Below are 14,826 nucleotides of genomic sequence, written 5' to 3' on the forward strand. Positions count from 1 at the left end.
AAAAAAGAAAAGAAGATAGGTATAAAGACTGAGAGAGCCCAAAGAGAGTTACTTTTAGGAAAATTCTCCTTGACCTCATCATTCAAAAGAGTTGCATATTATGGTGAAAAATAAGAAGTCACTTTATATAAAAATAATTATAATAAAATTCAGTATAAACAAAGGCCTTTGGAAGCCCCTGGCAACCCATTCAAAACATTACCTTTATTATCAGGTAAATCTATTTCCAACTTAAATATACATGCTGTAATTTAATTTTCTCTGGTCCTTTTTCAGTGGCAAAATATAGTAACTGAGCTATTTTCTTGCTTTCAAGGTTCTCATTAAATTTCCTTTAAGTGTTCTCCCTATAGAAAAATTCCAGTTTCATCGACTTCTCTAGGTTGGTTTGATTCAGCAACCTTGTGGTTCTTCTCTGAGCCTCTTTGCATCCTTTTCCCTGTGGCCCTAGGGCCTGAGCAGCACTTCAGTAAACACAGGATACTGTGTATGAGAGAGAGAGAGCAGGCGCTCCCATTAAACATCGCATTGTATAACCTTCGGTCTCCAATTTACAGTTTAAAATGATTTCCCCCAAACAGTTTTGAAGTCAGTTGATTTACCAAGAGCATTTATCAGGATCATGTGTGTAGACATTCAGAGCTTCCATTATGGTTAAAGGGGGGATTCCAGAGGGTGTTATTTGGTTTAATGTATTGTGGCATTGGCAGGATGTAACCCCTCTGTGCCTTATGGTTCAAGGAGGTAATTATAATACAGAGCTGCAAGTCCTTGATTGGCGTGGGCTGCTCTCCTCAGGCATACTGAGCCAAAACACCAGGCAGGCTGGAATAAGCCTGTGACGTGACTGAGTGATTGGAAGGGTAACCTGAAGAACGTGCTTCCTAATTGCATCATCTGATTCATTTATCATAGCACAGTATCTTGGTGCAGTGACAGGACCGTGCATAAGTATCAGAGAGATCTTGAAGACTCAGCTAGCACAGGACTGCGGTACTTTCCTCCAGAAGAAACTCGATGCCTATTACATTAGAGCTGGATTCTGAGAGTAATTAAAGTGTGATGGTCTATATAACTTGTATTTTATATGGAGCACTGTTAATTATGTTTCCATCTCTTGGGACTATCCAGAATTAGCCCTAGAAATTCTATAGTTACCAAGATGTTGCAAAAACAAAAGATAAAAGTGTAGTACAGGTTGTACAAAGTGAAATAATGTCCCCAAATGTTCTTTGGCCTCTCAAGGACGTGAGGCTTGGTATTTTCCATTAAGACTATGAATAATAAGGCACTAACCTAATAATCACCTGAATTCTAAGTGCATGTATATGTTTTTGACTTCTAAAATAAAAGTAAGTTTTCAAAACCTGTTTACTTTTGAGACTCACCCTTTGGCTCTCGTGGGCTGGACCTCCCCCAAGTACATGCCCACCTGCCACATTTGGTGCTCCTAAATAAAACAAGGTATTAACCTCAGTTTGTCATCTACTGAGCAGACTGACACTTTTCAAAAGCAGATGGTCTTGTGTGTCCCTTGACAGAACAGGCAATGGAAGACCTAATCCATAGCTTCAGACCTGACCTTAAAAACTGATGTCACCAAAAGCAGTGAAAGCCACTTGCTAATTATTCAGCTTTCTTGGCACTGTTTGGTTTCCCAAGGCTGGCCCCAAATCAGAAGGATGTTATGTTTTCCAGTTACAATTCTGTTTGTGGAGCCCAGAAAGCTATTGTTTATATTCCACATTTGAATGAAAAGTGCTGGCTGGGTGGCACTGTGCTTGGCTGCCCTGCTGCATGCCAGGGCCAGGATATACCCTGGTTCCCATGCCCTCCCATTTGATCCTTCGCTGGCTGGCCCCTCCAGCGGGATCTAGAGATTTGCCCACGAAAGAGTGCGGGGGTGGGGCGGGGGGGTTGGTTTTGTTTATTCAGATTTTAAATCAGGAAACACTCCGGGTATTCTCTTCATAGTGCCCTTAAAATTAGTTCTTTATCTTGTGAAGTATACCTCAATAAAGATAGGGTGAAAAAGTAGTTCTTGATCTAATAAGAGCTTAAGAATAATAAACATGCAGATACCTCAGTGTCCTGCTTGACCTCCCTCATATGAGATAAGATGCATTCTTGTTTTCATTTCTCCAGATAGCAATCATAGCCACTTCCAAAAGAAAAAGAAACTTCTTTTACACAACTTTCAAACACAGCTCCCCTTTAATAAAAGATTATACTGAAGAATTAGCTTCACATCCTGGATGATGTCAGTTTTCTCTGTTTGAATAACTTCTTACTAATGTTCTAGGGTTTTCTTTTCCTGCTTTCTCATTAGCAGTCTTTTAAGCATTTCTTTTTTGAGCTCTTTAATGTGATGCATGTAATTTAACAAAAGCTGAGGTAGATAATTTAGCAGTGATCGAATAGAAAAGTGTGGAGGTGGTTTCTGCTTGTAGCTAAGAGGTTAAAAAAAAAAAATCTCAGACAGTAATTGCACTTTCCAGCATCGACCTCAGGGGGGCACCAGATCACCCAGCATTGTCTGTAAAGAAAGAGGCCTAGATCTCAAGTTCTGTTTTCACTGCTGGGGATGCAGGACTTGGCAGCCAGTCAGGGATGAAGGAAGAGAAACAAAACAAAACAAAAAAACCAAAAAAAGAAAACAAAACAGGGCAGTAGTTGACCTGGGAGGTCACTGCCACTCAGAGGCTGAGCCAAGAAGCAGCAGGGGGCTGAAGAGCTATCTTCCCCGCTCAGGCTACACAAACCAACAGGATAGAGGCCACTGGGCGAGGCTAGAAGAGGAACTTCAGATTTGGGGGATTTTGCTCTGCTTCCAGAGCTGGCATCCCTGTGTCTTAACCCTCTCAGAGAGCACGGGTAAATTCAAAATACAAAAGTACATTTGGTACTTGTTAATTTTTTTTTTAAGCCCAGAAATGACAGATTTATCACTAATTAAACAATAATTGCATTATGGAGTACTGAAAAAAAAATTGCTTGTAGTATAAACAACATCTGGTAAAGATTAAAAAGAAAGAATCATTTTTCCAAGCTCAAATTTGTTGAAAGAAATGTGAATGTTTTGAAACAAAATAGATCTTAAAATGCAAAAGGGATATTTACAGTCTTAAGTTTGGTATTTGAAAGAAAAGAAGAAAGTGGCATAATAAAAGAAAATACATGTTTATAAAGGTCCCTTATTTTACATGACAGAGGTGAAGATTTTTTATATAAGTAGATTTTTTTTTAAACCAAATTGTTTATGAACTCAGTAAAGGATTTTTTTGAAATGAAACTTATGAAGAATCTTTTTTTTTAAAGAAGAGTGTTATTTCTTGATGAATAGTCACCTTTTAATTTATATATTAAGACAAGGGCTCCTCCCTGTCAGGGGTTTGGAAGAGTCAGCTACACAGTGGGACGTGATTGCCGGCTGTCGGGTAAACTGGAGGAAAAGCGTCATCAGCCATTAGTTTAAAAAAAAAAAAAACTCCATTCCGGAGTAAACTATATAAAACTACATAAAAATAGATTATGAAAGAGAAACTATCCCAGGCTTACTGAACTTCAGTTTATCTCTCACCTGAAATTTCTCTCTTTATTTTTTTAGGAAAAATATCTATGAAGGGTGATAGATGAAGACAGCTTAAGAATTTTTTTTTTTTCTGTGTCTTCACTGCCTTTTTGTTTTTTATGAGAGACATTCACTTTTCTCTGTGAATTACCTCAAATCATAGTATAATTTCCCTTTCTGGTTTGTATTCTATCTTTTTCTCCCCTCTACCCATACTCTTTCTTTCTCACACACACAAAGAATCAAAAAATGATAGAAAAAAGGAAAGATTTCTTCCTCAGAATTCTGTTCTTCCGTGTTCTTGGGCCTCTTTCAAGTGGCAGGTGGCTTGTAATAATCATTGATGAATCGGGATGAAAACAGGTTAGACACTAAGGACAGAGAGCAAGCACTGATGTTATTTGTACAGTTCACGGCACAGAATGACAAGCTGGCCTTCCCTCACCTCTGCCTACAATGCAGGCCTAGAGAATGCGGCCGCCGCGCACTTCTCTACGTTGCTTAGTCTTCCCTTGTTTTTTCGAGGGATGGGAATGGGCTGTCCTTCTGGGCAGAGAGGAGATAAGCAATGCAGTTCTGGGTAGCTGTGGCAGAGGTAAAGTGATGAGCACCCCAGAACAATCTGGTCCATAAGAAAAGGAAACCAGAGGCTGGAGCTCACCGTCATCATCTTCCATTCATCCTCTGACGTTTAGTGAAAGAATTGGGGGCAGCGTGAGGGGAGAGAAGGATGGCATAACTCCTGTTATTGATGGCCTCCTGGTAACACAGTTTCCCTAGACTTGAAATAATCTGTACACGGAAATCGTTAGACCATATGGAGAAGAGAAGAACTTGAGAAGGAACAGATTTTGGTAGGATGGAGAAAAACAGACAAACAGATGGAACCCAAGAAAGGTTTTCTTTTCTGTCCTCATTTTAACAGGAAAGATAATTGCCTGGATCGTGGGGCTTCGGAGCTAGGGTGTGGAACTCTGGGTTGCAGAGTGACCTGTTGTGTTAATGTAGGGTCCCGTTTTAAAAATAAAACAGGATACAGAGGGGTTAAGTGTTTGCCTCTTCCTTCACATGGATGCTGTAAAGATTTAGGGGGGGTAATTTATGGCTTCCAGAGGAGCATAAATTAAGACTTTATTTCTATTTAGAGGATTCCCTTGATAAGAAAAGCGGCTTGCGTTTGCTTTTGTGATTTGATGTCACTGGGACACATGCCTGGCCTGTGAGCACTCAGGGCTTCATGAGGGGACTCACTGACCTTGAAATTATGTGCTCGGGAAGTGTGAAGAGTGTCATTTTTAAAACCATCCGTAAAGGCTGCAGATGAGAAAGCTGTTCACAACTCTGGAGTGGCGAGGGAGACTGGTTTTTAAATCAAAATCTCTGCTATTGCTGTTTCAAGCCTGGTCACCTCCAGGAGGTTCCCCTGCCTCCTAACATCTTATCTGTTTTAAAAGCTAAAACAGGTTGTAGAAGCAGGTTGAGAGTAACCAAAGGTCTGAAATATTTGGACAGAAAGAAATCAAAGAGGAGAGTCCGTTGGCATGGAGAGAACAGGCAGATTCCACACAGTCTTTAGATATTTAAAACATTTGATTGAGCTGTTTTGCTAGAAAACACTGCATAAAAGAAGAGCATGTCCAAGCTCTTGTCCTCTTTCAGCAAACTGAGTTAGAGCTTTCTTGCTTTCCCCCTTGCTTTTCAAGGTAGCCCTGTTCTACATGTTGGATCAGCCTTTTCTTTGCCATTTGGAAATCCCTGTAATCAGTATTGAATGATTTTCTACTAGCATCACATTTATAGAGTGGTTCTGGAGTAGTTAAGCCATTTAGAACAAAGGGAATGGTTCTATTTTACCATTTTCAATTTTAGTCTTATTTTCTATCAATGCATTTTTAGGCTCTGTGTGTCACATGACAGTGTTTGGTCTTAAACACACATTGTCTATATATAAGACTTTGAAAAATTGTTCTGGCAAATTTGATGAATCACATTTCTTCAGGACATGCGGTTTGCTTTTCCCTTTTTTTTTTTTTAATTTATTTATTTTATTTTTTGACTGCATTGGGTCTTCGTTGCTGTGCACGGGCTTTCTCTAGTTGCGGTGAGCAGGGGCTACTCTTCGTTGTGGTGCGCGGACTTCTCAGTGCAGTGGCTTCTCTTGTTGTGGAGCATGGGCTCTAGGCACGCGGGCTTCAGTAGTTGTGGTGCACAGGCTCAGTAGTTGTGGTGTGCAGGCTCTAGCGTGCAGGCTCAGTAGTTGTGGCCCATGGGCTTAGTTGCTCCATGGCATGTGGGATCTTCCTGGACCAGGGCTCAAACACATGTCCCCTGCATTGGCAGGCGGATTCTTAACCACTGCGCCACCAGGGAAGCCCTGCTTTTCCCTTCTTGTTTGATTTTTCCATTATGAATACATAGAAACTTCCATGATATTTTCTGGGCATATATCCAGTGACCTTTTAATAACTGTTATTATTTACAGTGAGGCTGAAAAGCAGGGAGATTAACTAACTTGTCTGAAATCAAAGCCAAAAAATATTCTGCCTCTCTTCTGTTGAACCTGCCTTTCTTCTGCCTCTCTTCTGTTTGAATTCTGCCAAATCACTCTGAGTATATAATGAATTTATCTATGAAAAATTTTAGTTGGTTTCTTTTAGATAAAAATGGACATCAATGAAGGATTAGGGAGTATGGATTACTCAGAAAATAGAGATCTGTAACTTACAAATCCCAAATCTCTCTTCAAATAAAAGGAATTATCCCATCATTTTAACAAGTGACAATGCTCTTGCCTGGAGCCTTCTGTAACAGCCTGTATGGTGGTGTATGAACACTAGATGGCGCACATTCAATGTTACAACTCGAAATGCCAGCACAGAACAGGGTGGAAGAGAGTCTATGGAGATAGGCATCATTCTTTCTTCAGCTTGGTCTAGAAAACTTAAGATAAAACGCATATCCTTTTTTCTGTTTTCCTAATTGAGGGGGTATGAAAAAATGTTTCCCAAAACTAGTCATATCAAGCTCAATGTGACTCAGAGAAATTCCCTATAGAGCCAATTCACTAACCTTTGGATGCTACTGTAAAATATCTTAGAACCCAAATGGCATCTTCCTCTGGCTTAATGTCATGCTTTGAGCTCTGGCCAAAAATATATGGAATCTGGGTCAGGCCCACTGAAGCCCCACCCAGGCCACAGTAGGTCGGCTTCTGCAGATTTATACAATCAAAACCTGTCATAAAAATACTCATGGAATAAATTAGATTGCTTTCATCATTCAAGATGATGGTATCTTTATTCTTTTTTCATCTGAAGTAATTTAAGCTGCTAAATTCATAGTGCACTAAGATGTAATATTATTTAGTCTGGCATGGTAGTGGCCACTGCTTTCCTCAGTAATAATTCTAAATTATGCACTCATTTCCTAATAAGCAGGAATGAAAAGATAGCCGGCCCAGATTCAACCTTGAGGCACTTTTAAGTCATGTGAGGAGGTCAGACACACAGGGCACATTATGTAAAACTAGCAACACAGGTAGGCTCTGTGTCTTCATTACAGCATGCCGGTAGAAGGTATATTTTAATGTTCCATGATACTTAATGACTCTTTTTTCTGTATCATATGGGCTTATTGTTGAAAGTGTGGAATGTACAGAGTATAAAGAAGAAATAAAGGTTGTACATAATCCCCTTGCCCCAAGAGAACTACTGTTTGTATGTAGGGCTTTGGCTATGAACTGGTTTTTGTTTTTTTTCTAACTCACAGGAATGTACCCATTTTCTAGACACCAGCAGTTCTAGACAACTCATTTGCCTGATAAGAACAAGTCATTATTGATGAAATGCTTCTGATATTTTACTTTCTCATGATCTTTTCCTTACAGCCTGCAGCTGCCTGCCACCCTGCCATATTCAGAGTTGTTGATGAAATGTTCAGGTCAGTATTGTGCTGTTTCTGCTAGTAAATTGGTCTAAATATGTTCAGCTTCCAAATGCGAATAAAAACCTCTGTGGTAGTCTCTGGCTATACCATGAGGGAATTAGTTTCTGCTTCCATCCCCTCCTGCTGAGCTTTTTGGTAAAACCCAAATGTCAATGTATATTTAAAAGCCAATGCCTAAAAATTAAGGTAGCTATCTTTTTTTAACCTTTTAAAATTCTAATAATAATGGTAGAAAAGCAAAATTGCATTAGATTTACATCATTCAATATTCATGTAGAATTTTTCTCAACTCAGAATAAAGGGTAGTAGTGTTCTCCCTTCACCACATGAGGGCTGACCAATCTTTTTAAAGGATTTGAAAGCTAAGGAAAACCAAGAATAATAAATAAATGATGCCATTCTTAACAGAGCTCTTCTGAAAGGCAGAATCAACTATGCATGTTATCTTACAGCACACTAATTTTTATTCTGCAAATACCAGAACTTCTTGGTAAAGGCATTGGATTTACAATGATGAAAGATGAGGAGACCCCTGGACACTAGGTTGGGTTATGGCTGACAGTTAGTGGGGGGCCGGACTTGCCCACCCAGGGAGGGTTTCCAGCCTCTTTTCTGGGTGCTGGTAAAGCCAGGGTATCTACTCTCTTTATCCCATCCCCCTCACACTCAGCAAACAGAGGCCCCATGGCAGACAGCAGACACTGGGGAAAGGAATTTTTACAATAGCAAGTAATCCAGCACTTGGGTTGGTCTTGAAACATACCAACTTTAAGCTAAATGAGTATAGAAATAAGTCAGAATGCTGTTTTTAGTTTAAAGCTAGCAAAGTTTCAGTTGATTTTTTTATTATTGTTTAAACAAACATAAAGAAGAGTTAGTTGTGTGAAAATGCATAGAAAACAAACCAGGAACATGCAGATTCTTCCACCACTTGGCTGGGTGGATTTGACTGAGCCATTTTAACCCCGGGGGCACCTCTTTCTCCACTTGCAAAAGCAAAAGTTCTGTGGATGTTGCATTTCTGGGCATACAGTGCGCAAATATTTGTAAAGAGCATTCCAGGCCCATGTGGAAGGGATATGAAGTGCTTAATAATTTAGAAAACAAGAAAGGGAGCTCTGCATGTTTGCAATTTTAAAGAAAATCTTTAGAAAAGGGATTTCACGCAAGGACTGAAAACTGATGAGTTGAGATACTGTTGAAGCCATAAGGCACAAAAAAATGTTTCTATTTTCCCTTTTACATGTTCAGGTTCACGTGTTTGCCAGGTTAATCACTGAATGTGTTGTGATCTGGCTTTGCATTGCTCAGGTACGCACTCCTGGAAACTGATGGAGCCCTAGAAGTACTAGCCACTCTCCAAGTGTTTACACGATGCTTTGTAGAAGCTCTGGAAAAAGAAAACAAGCAGGTTCGTTATATTGCAGATATTATTCATTCCCCCAAAGAAAAAGAAGCTGTTAAGAGTATTTGATTAATCACCAGATGGGAGCACTTTATTTTCAGTGATTTTGATAGACTGTTTTGTTCAAGAAGAAAGCTTCCAAATGAAAACCCCAGCAAAGGTAAAACCATTTTAATTGAAAGTAAATCAAGATGGTTCCTGTCCGTCCTGTGTCCTGGTACCCAGAAGCATTTATCTACTGCTGCGCAGAGAACTCTGCCATGCCAGCACGTGCCACCCCAGAGGGTGAACTTTCTGGGCCCTGTGTTGTATGCTGTTTGCCAAGCAGGACTCTGCCCCTCCCAGGCTAGAGAGAGGTATTCTGGAGTCTATGTGGCATGTGCTAAGAAGGAGATGCCACTCATTACAAAGCAATACTGGACATTCTGAATTATTAGTTTCCATTCATATCAGAGACCTAAATGTGAATTGAGTTCCAGGGGAGAAAGGAGATAGAGTGACAAGGAAATATTTGAATAATTGTAGAGGAGGAGCTAGGAATGGCCATGATCAAGAGGTGTCAGTTGGACTCAGTAAGCAAGAAGCTGGACCTAGGGATCTGCAGGAGGACTTGCACTGGGGGGCCGTCAGCAGAGGCAGCTGATCGATCAGAGTGACCTGTGTAACAGGAACCTTTTCTACCAGAGAGCTTCTGTCTTTGGGCATTCTAACTGGCCTGTACTTCTGATGGCCACAGACCTAATGTCTGTGTGGTGCTTTGCCTGTTCAAGTGCCCAAGTCCACTGCAGTTTCCTGTGAGATGTCATGGTCCCTTGGTATGCTTTCTGCAGTTTGACTTTGGAGAGCACTGCTGTGATGCTTGGTTGTACTAAAATCCCATACACTCCTACGCCAAGAAACCTCTCAGGTTTTAGCAGAGGTTTCTGTTTTTTAAGGCAATGATAAATATTTATGATGCTTTTTTCCCATCTTTTCTTTCCCAAGGGAAGTTAGCTAGACTGTAGCAAACAGCATTATCAATGGTACCCAGCCTGGAATTCGGGAGGAGAGCTCTGCTGAAAGGCACTGGCTGGCCCTCACGCTTATTTTGAGGCATAACTATAAATATCTTTTATCTTCCCTGAATATTCTTAGTATTTCCAATTAGGAACTGACCTCTAGAAAACCTGTGCCTTTGACTCCCGGAACAGACCTAGGTTAGGGCGGAGGGCATTGGTGAAAGAAGTATTGCTCTGTACCGTTAGCTTGAGTCTGTTTTCCTGACCAGCTTTTCCCCTGAGTTGCAGGGTTGGCCTTGGCACTTTAGATTTGGACTGGTTGAACTGTTCTTACAGTCACTTCTAAGTTAACATAGTACCCTGCCCAGGCTACATGTGTTTGCTGGTGTGAGGGGCACAGACTGGGTTCTGGTGGAAGGCAGGGCGGGGATCCAAAAAGAAACAGGAATTCATTGCCCTCACCTGGGGTTCAGGATACAAGAGCAATAGCCTCTTAACTTTGCAAATGCCTTCATCCACATTTGTTATGTCATTTCTTTTCCTGGGGCTGTTCCTGATTGCCTGCCTTTCTAGTCGATGCCATTCTCATCATCAATCCCCTGCCTTCCTGAGTGCCCCTTTGTAGATTAATCATAATCCCTGATGCATGACATCCTTTGTCCTACTAGTTCCACGCATGGCCCTCTTTTCTTTCTGCTTTATTCATCCATCCACATATTCATTCTTAATAAATGAGTATCTACCAACCTGACGCCCAACAAGACCTGGCCCACTAGTAGCAACTTTCAGGTATCCACGTGCTCCTCCTCTATCCTGTCACTTTGACTTTCTCCCCTCAGGTAGCTGCTGTTTTGATTTTATGTTTATCATTCCTTTGCTTTTTCTGAAAGTAGTTTGATCACGTGTATATGATTGCTAAACCATGTTTTCTTTACCTGTGACTGTTTTTGCACTTTATAAAACAAACAACAGATAAGAGTAGCACACCATATGTAGCCTTTTGAGCCTTGTTCTTTCCAGCATCGTGCTACCAGGATTGCTCTGTGCTGTGCGTGGTCGTGGTCCTGGTGGGGATTGCTGTGTAGTGCTCTGCTGGGGAAGTGTACCACAATGTAGCTATCTTCCTGGTGGTGGGCTTTTGGATTATTTCCAGATTTTGTTTTCTTTCATAAACAGTGTTGCTCTGAACATTCTGGGGCATATACTTAGGACTGGAAGTGCTGGTTATTAGGAGTGCTTTGGCAGATACTGCCAAATTGTTTTCGTACATGCTTGTGCCAATTTACATTCCCCCCAGTGGTTTGTTTTTTTTTTAGAATGATCTCTCTTTTTTTTTTTTTTACATTTTTATTTTGATGTGGACCTTTTTTTTTTTTAATTTATTTATTTTGGCTGTGTTGGGTCTTCGTTTCTGTGCGTGGGCTTTCTCTAGTTGCAGTGAGCGGGGGTGCACGGGCCTCTCACCGTCGCGGCCTCTCTTGTTGGGAGCACAGGCTCCAGACGTGCAGGCACAGCAGTTGCGGCTCACGGGCCCAGTTGCTCCGCAGCATGTGGGATCTTCACAGACCAGGGCTCGAAACCGTGTCCCCTGCATTGGCAGGCAGATTCTCCACCACTGTGCCACCAGGGAAGCCCCGATGTGGACCATTTTTAAAGTTTTTCATTGAATTTTTACAATATTGCTTCTGTTTTATGTTTTCATTTTTTGGCTGCGAGGCATGTGGCATCTTAGCTCCCCGAACAGGGATGGAAACCGGCACCCCCTGCATTGGAAGGTGAAGTGTTAACCACTGGACCGCCAGGGAAGTCCCTCCCCCCAGCAGTTTATGAGAAATCCCATTAATCCACATTCTTTCCCATTGTCAGAAATGTTTATCTTCAGTGCTTCTCATTCTCTTTTCATCCTTTCCTCTCACCCTTGTTTGAGTTGGAGAGCACAGTGCAGCTCCATCAATGTGCCCAGTCGGACTAGTAGGCAAAAACTTAAGGCTGTCATGACAAGCCTCTTTTCTGAGCTTGCATAACGAATGGCTCCAGTACAAACAGCAAATCAGTTCAGGTTCTGGTGCCAGTAGTGCAGAGTTTAATAATGTACTAGACTAAATCTCCCACAGATAAAAACTATAAACCCTGGGGAAAATATTTTTTTAAACTATTTGAAGGTGTACTGGAGAGCAACCCAAAAAGCAGATTAAAAGTGGAGGGGATTCAACCCTTGAAAAAGGAAACCACATTGGGTAATCTTCTAACTTTTCCATGAGGGCTCTCATGTAAGGGGTGGAAGGGGGGTTGAGTGGGTGGAGGGGTGAGGGGGTGGCCAGAACTCAAGGCACAATCTGATTGACTTGAGGTGTCAAAAGACAGAGCTGTGGGCTGCCAGAGGAACAAAAAATAGATGGGGCAAAAGAAACTAATATAAAAAGATAAACCCAAATATATCTACAAGTACATTAATTACAAAAACTAAGGGAAAATCAACTAAATATACTAGTAAAAAAGCAAATATGGGACTTCCCTGGTGGCGCAGTTGTTAAGAATCCACCTGCCAATGCAGGGGACACAGGTTCAAGCCCTGGTCCAGGAAGATCCCACACGCCGTGGAGCAGCTAAGCCCGTGCACCGCTACTGAGCTGCATTCTAGAGCCCGTGAGCCACAACTACTGAAGCCTGCGCGCCTAGAGTCGTGCTCTGCAGCAAGAGAAGCCACTGCAGTGAGAAGCCTGCGCACCACAAAGAAGAGTAGCCCCCACTCACCGCAACTAGAGAAAGCCCGTGCACAGCAACGAAGACCCAACGCAGCCAAAAATAAATAAATAAATAAACAAATAAATAAGCAAATATGTCAGACTGGATGAAAAACCAAGACCCACTTGTTGTTTTCAAGAGACCCGTTCTAATTATAAAGACACAGATAAGTTAAAAGGAAGGAAAGGGATACGTAATGTAAATAATAAGCACAAGAAAGCTGGTATCACTCTACTAGCAGCAGATGGATTAGGTTTCAAGATAAGGAGTATGACCAGACAAAAAGAGATACATTTTATAATTATGCAATAGTTCATCGGGAGAAATGCCAATTACAAATGGATATATGCCTAATAACAGAGTTCTGAAATACACAAAGCAAAAACTGACAGAAGTAAAAAGAGAAATAGACAAATCTACAGTCACACATAAAACACTTGGAAGTAAATTTTTAAAAAGGTGTATCAGTTTTCCTGGAACTTCCCTGGTGGCACAGTGGTTAAGAATCCACCTGCCAATACAGGGGTACACAGGTTCGATCCCTGGTCCGGGAAGATCCCACATGCCATGGAGCAACTAAGCCCATGCGCAACAACTACTGAGCCTGTGCTCTAGAGCCCACAAGCCACAACTACTGAGCCCGCGTGCCACAACTACTGAAGCCCGCACGCCTAGAGCCCGTGCTTCTCAACAAGAGAAGCCACTGCAATGAGAAGCCCGTGCACCAAAACAAAGAATAGCCCCCGCTCGCCGCAACTAGAGAAAGCCCTCACGCAGCAATGAAGACCCAGTGCAGCCATAAATAAATAAATAAATAAATTTATTAAAGAAAAAAAAAGGTGTATAAGACCTCTACTTGGAAAACTATAAAACACTGGTGAGACAAACTAAAGAAAACTTAAACATATAAAGAGAGAAACCATATTCATGAATTGTTGAGATGCCTGGTTCAGTGTAATCCTAGTTAAAATCCCAACATGGTTTTCAAAACAGAAACTGACAGGCTGATTCTAAAACTTATATGAAAATGCAGAGGACCTACAGTAGCCAGAACAATTTTGAAAAAACAAGAAAAAAAAAAATTCAGACTTCCATATTCTTATGGGAAGCAGAGGGGCAATGGTCCATCTTCTGTAACTGCTTCAAGGCAGAGTAGGGGCCTGTCAGGAAGTAAAAATCTCTGGATGCCTGATCTAGGGGCCCCAGGGGCAGGACAGCTCCTTGTTTTAAGTTGGTATGGGCTGGAATCCTCGCATAGCCATCATCTTGATGTGGAACTGTTGTAACGGTTTCCATAGCCTTTCCATGAATCTCCTTGATGATAAAGCACTTTTTGTAACAGCATCAGAGTACAAAAATATCTGTAAGTGACAAAAGACTTAAAAGGCATGGTTAAACATGCGATTACATTCAATTTAACATACGAAATAATCCTCATTAAATATTTCTCTTTGAGATACCTCAGGGGCCCTCTAAGGTATCCCAAAGTTAGCTGGAAATCAAAAGAACTTTAATTAAAATTTGATATTTTGGGAAGTTTGTCAAAAAGTTTTAAAACACTTGATCAAATAAGACCATAGGTCACTGTGAGACAATACTTATTCCTTAACCAAAGTGACAATAAAAGATTTCAAAGGCAAAAAAAACAAAAAAACAAAAACAGAGGATTCAAACTACCTGATTTCAAGACTTTAAGCTATAGTAATCAAGACCAAGACAGTGAGGTACTGGCAAAAGGATAGATCAGTGGAACAGAATAGTGTCTAGAAATAGATCCATACATATATTAATATGTAGTCAACTGATTTTTGACAGAGATGCCAGGAAAATCAATGGAGAAAGGAAAGTTTTCAACAAACGGCACTGAAACAAGTGGATATCCAGGTAGGAAAAAATGAACCTCTACCTCACAAACACAAAAATTAATTTGAGATGGATCATAGACTTCAAAATAAATGCTAAAGCTATAAAGCTCCTAGAAGAAAATGAAGAGAATATCTTTTTTGACATTGGGATAATCTAAGATTTTTTAGAAGAAATGCAGAAAAGCACTAACAATATGAGAAAAATGGATAAATTAGACTTCATCAGAATTTAAAACTTCTGGTGTTTGTAGACATCCTTAAGAAAATGAAAAAGCAATCCACCAGCAGGTAAAAAAT

General features: G+C 40.8%; 1 protein-coding gene across 8 annotated transcripts in view; it reads left to right on the top strand.

Annotated features, from left to right (window-relative positions):
• FANCC (FA complementation group C) overlaps nt 1–14,826 on the top strand; it is a 268,384-nt gene that overhangs the window by 231,995 nt on the left and 21,563 nt on the right. For 7 of the 8 annotated variants that reach the window (XR_009008706.1, XM_057548936.1, XM_057548933.1 and 4 more), the window contains 3 exons: nt 7,458–7,510; nt 8,828–8,927; nt 14,480–14,548. Coding sequence is in view for 7 of the 8 variants with exons in the window: in XM_057548936.1 (XP_057404919.1) it covers nt 7,458–7,510; nt 8,828–8,927; nt 14,480–14,548 (222 nt within the window). In the remaining variant the exon portion in view is untranslated. The remainder of the gene's footprint in view (nt 1–7,457; nt 7,511–8,827; nt 8,928–14,479; nt 14,549–14,826) is intronic. The other variant, XM_007176969.3, reaches the window with a different exon arrangement.

Source organism: Balaenoptera acutorostrata, chromosome 6 (genome assembly GCF_949987535.1).
Source record: "Balaenoptera acutorostrata chromosome 6, mBalAcu1.1, whole genome shotgun sequence".
Taxonomy (NCBI): domain Eukaryota; kingdom Metazoa; phylum Chordata; class Mammalia; order Artiodactyla; family Balaenopteridae; genus Balaenoptera; species Balaenoptera acutorostrata.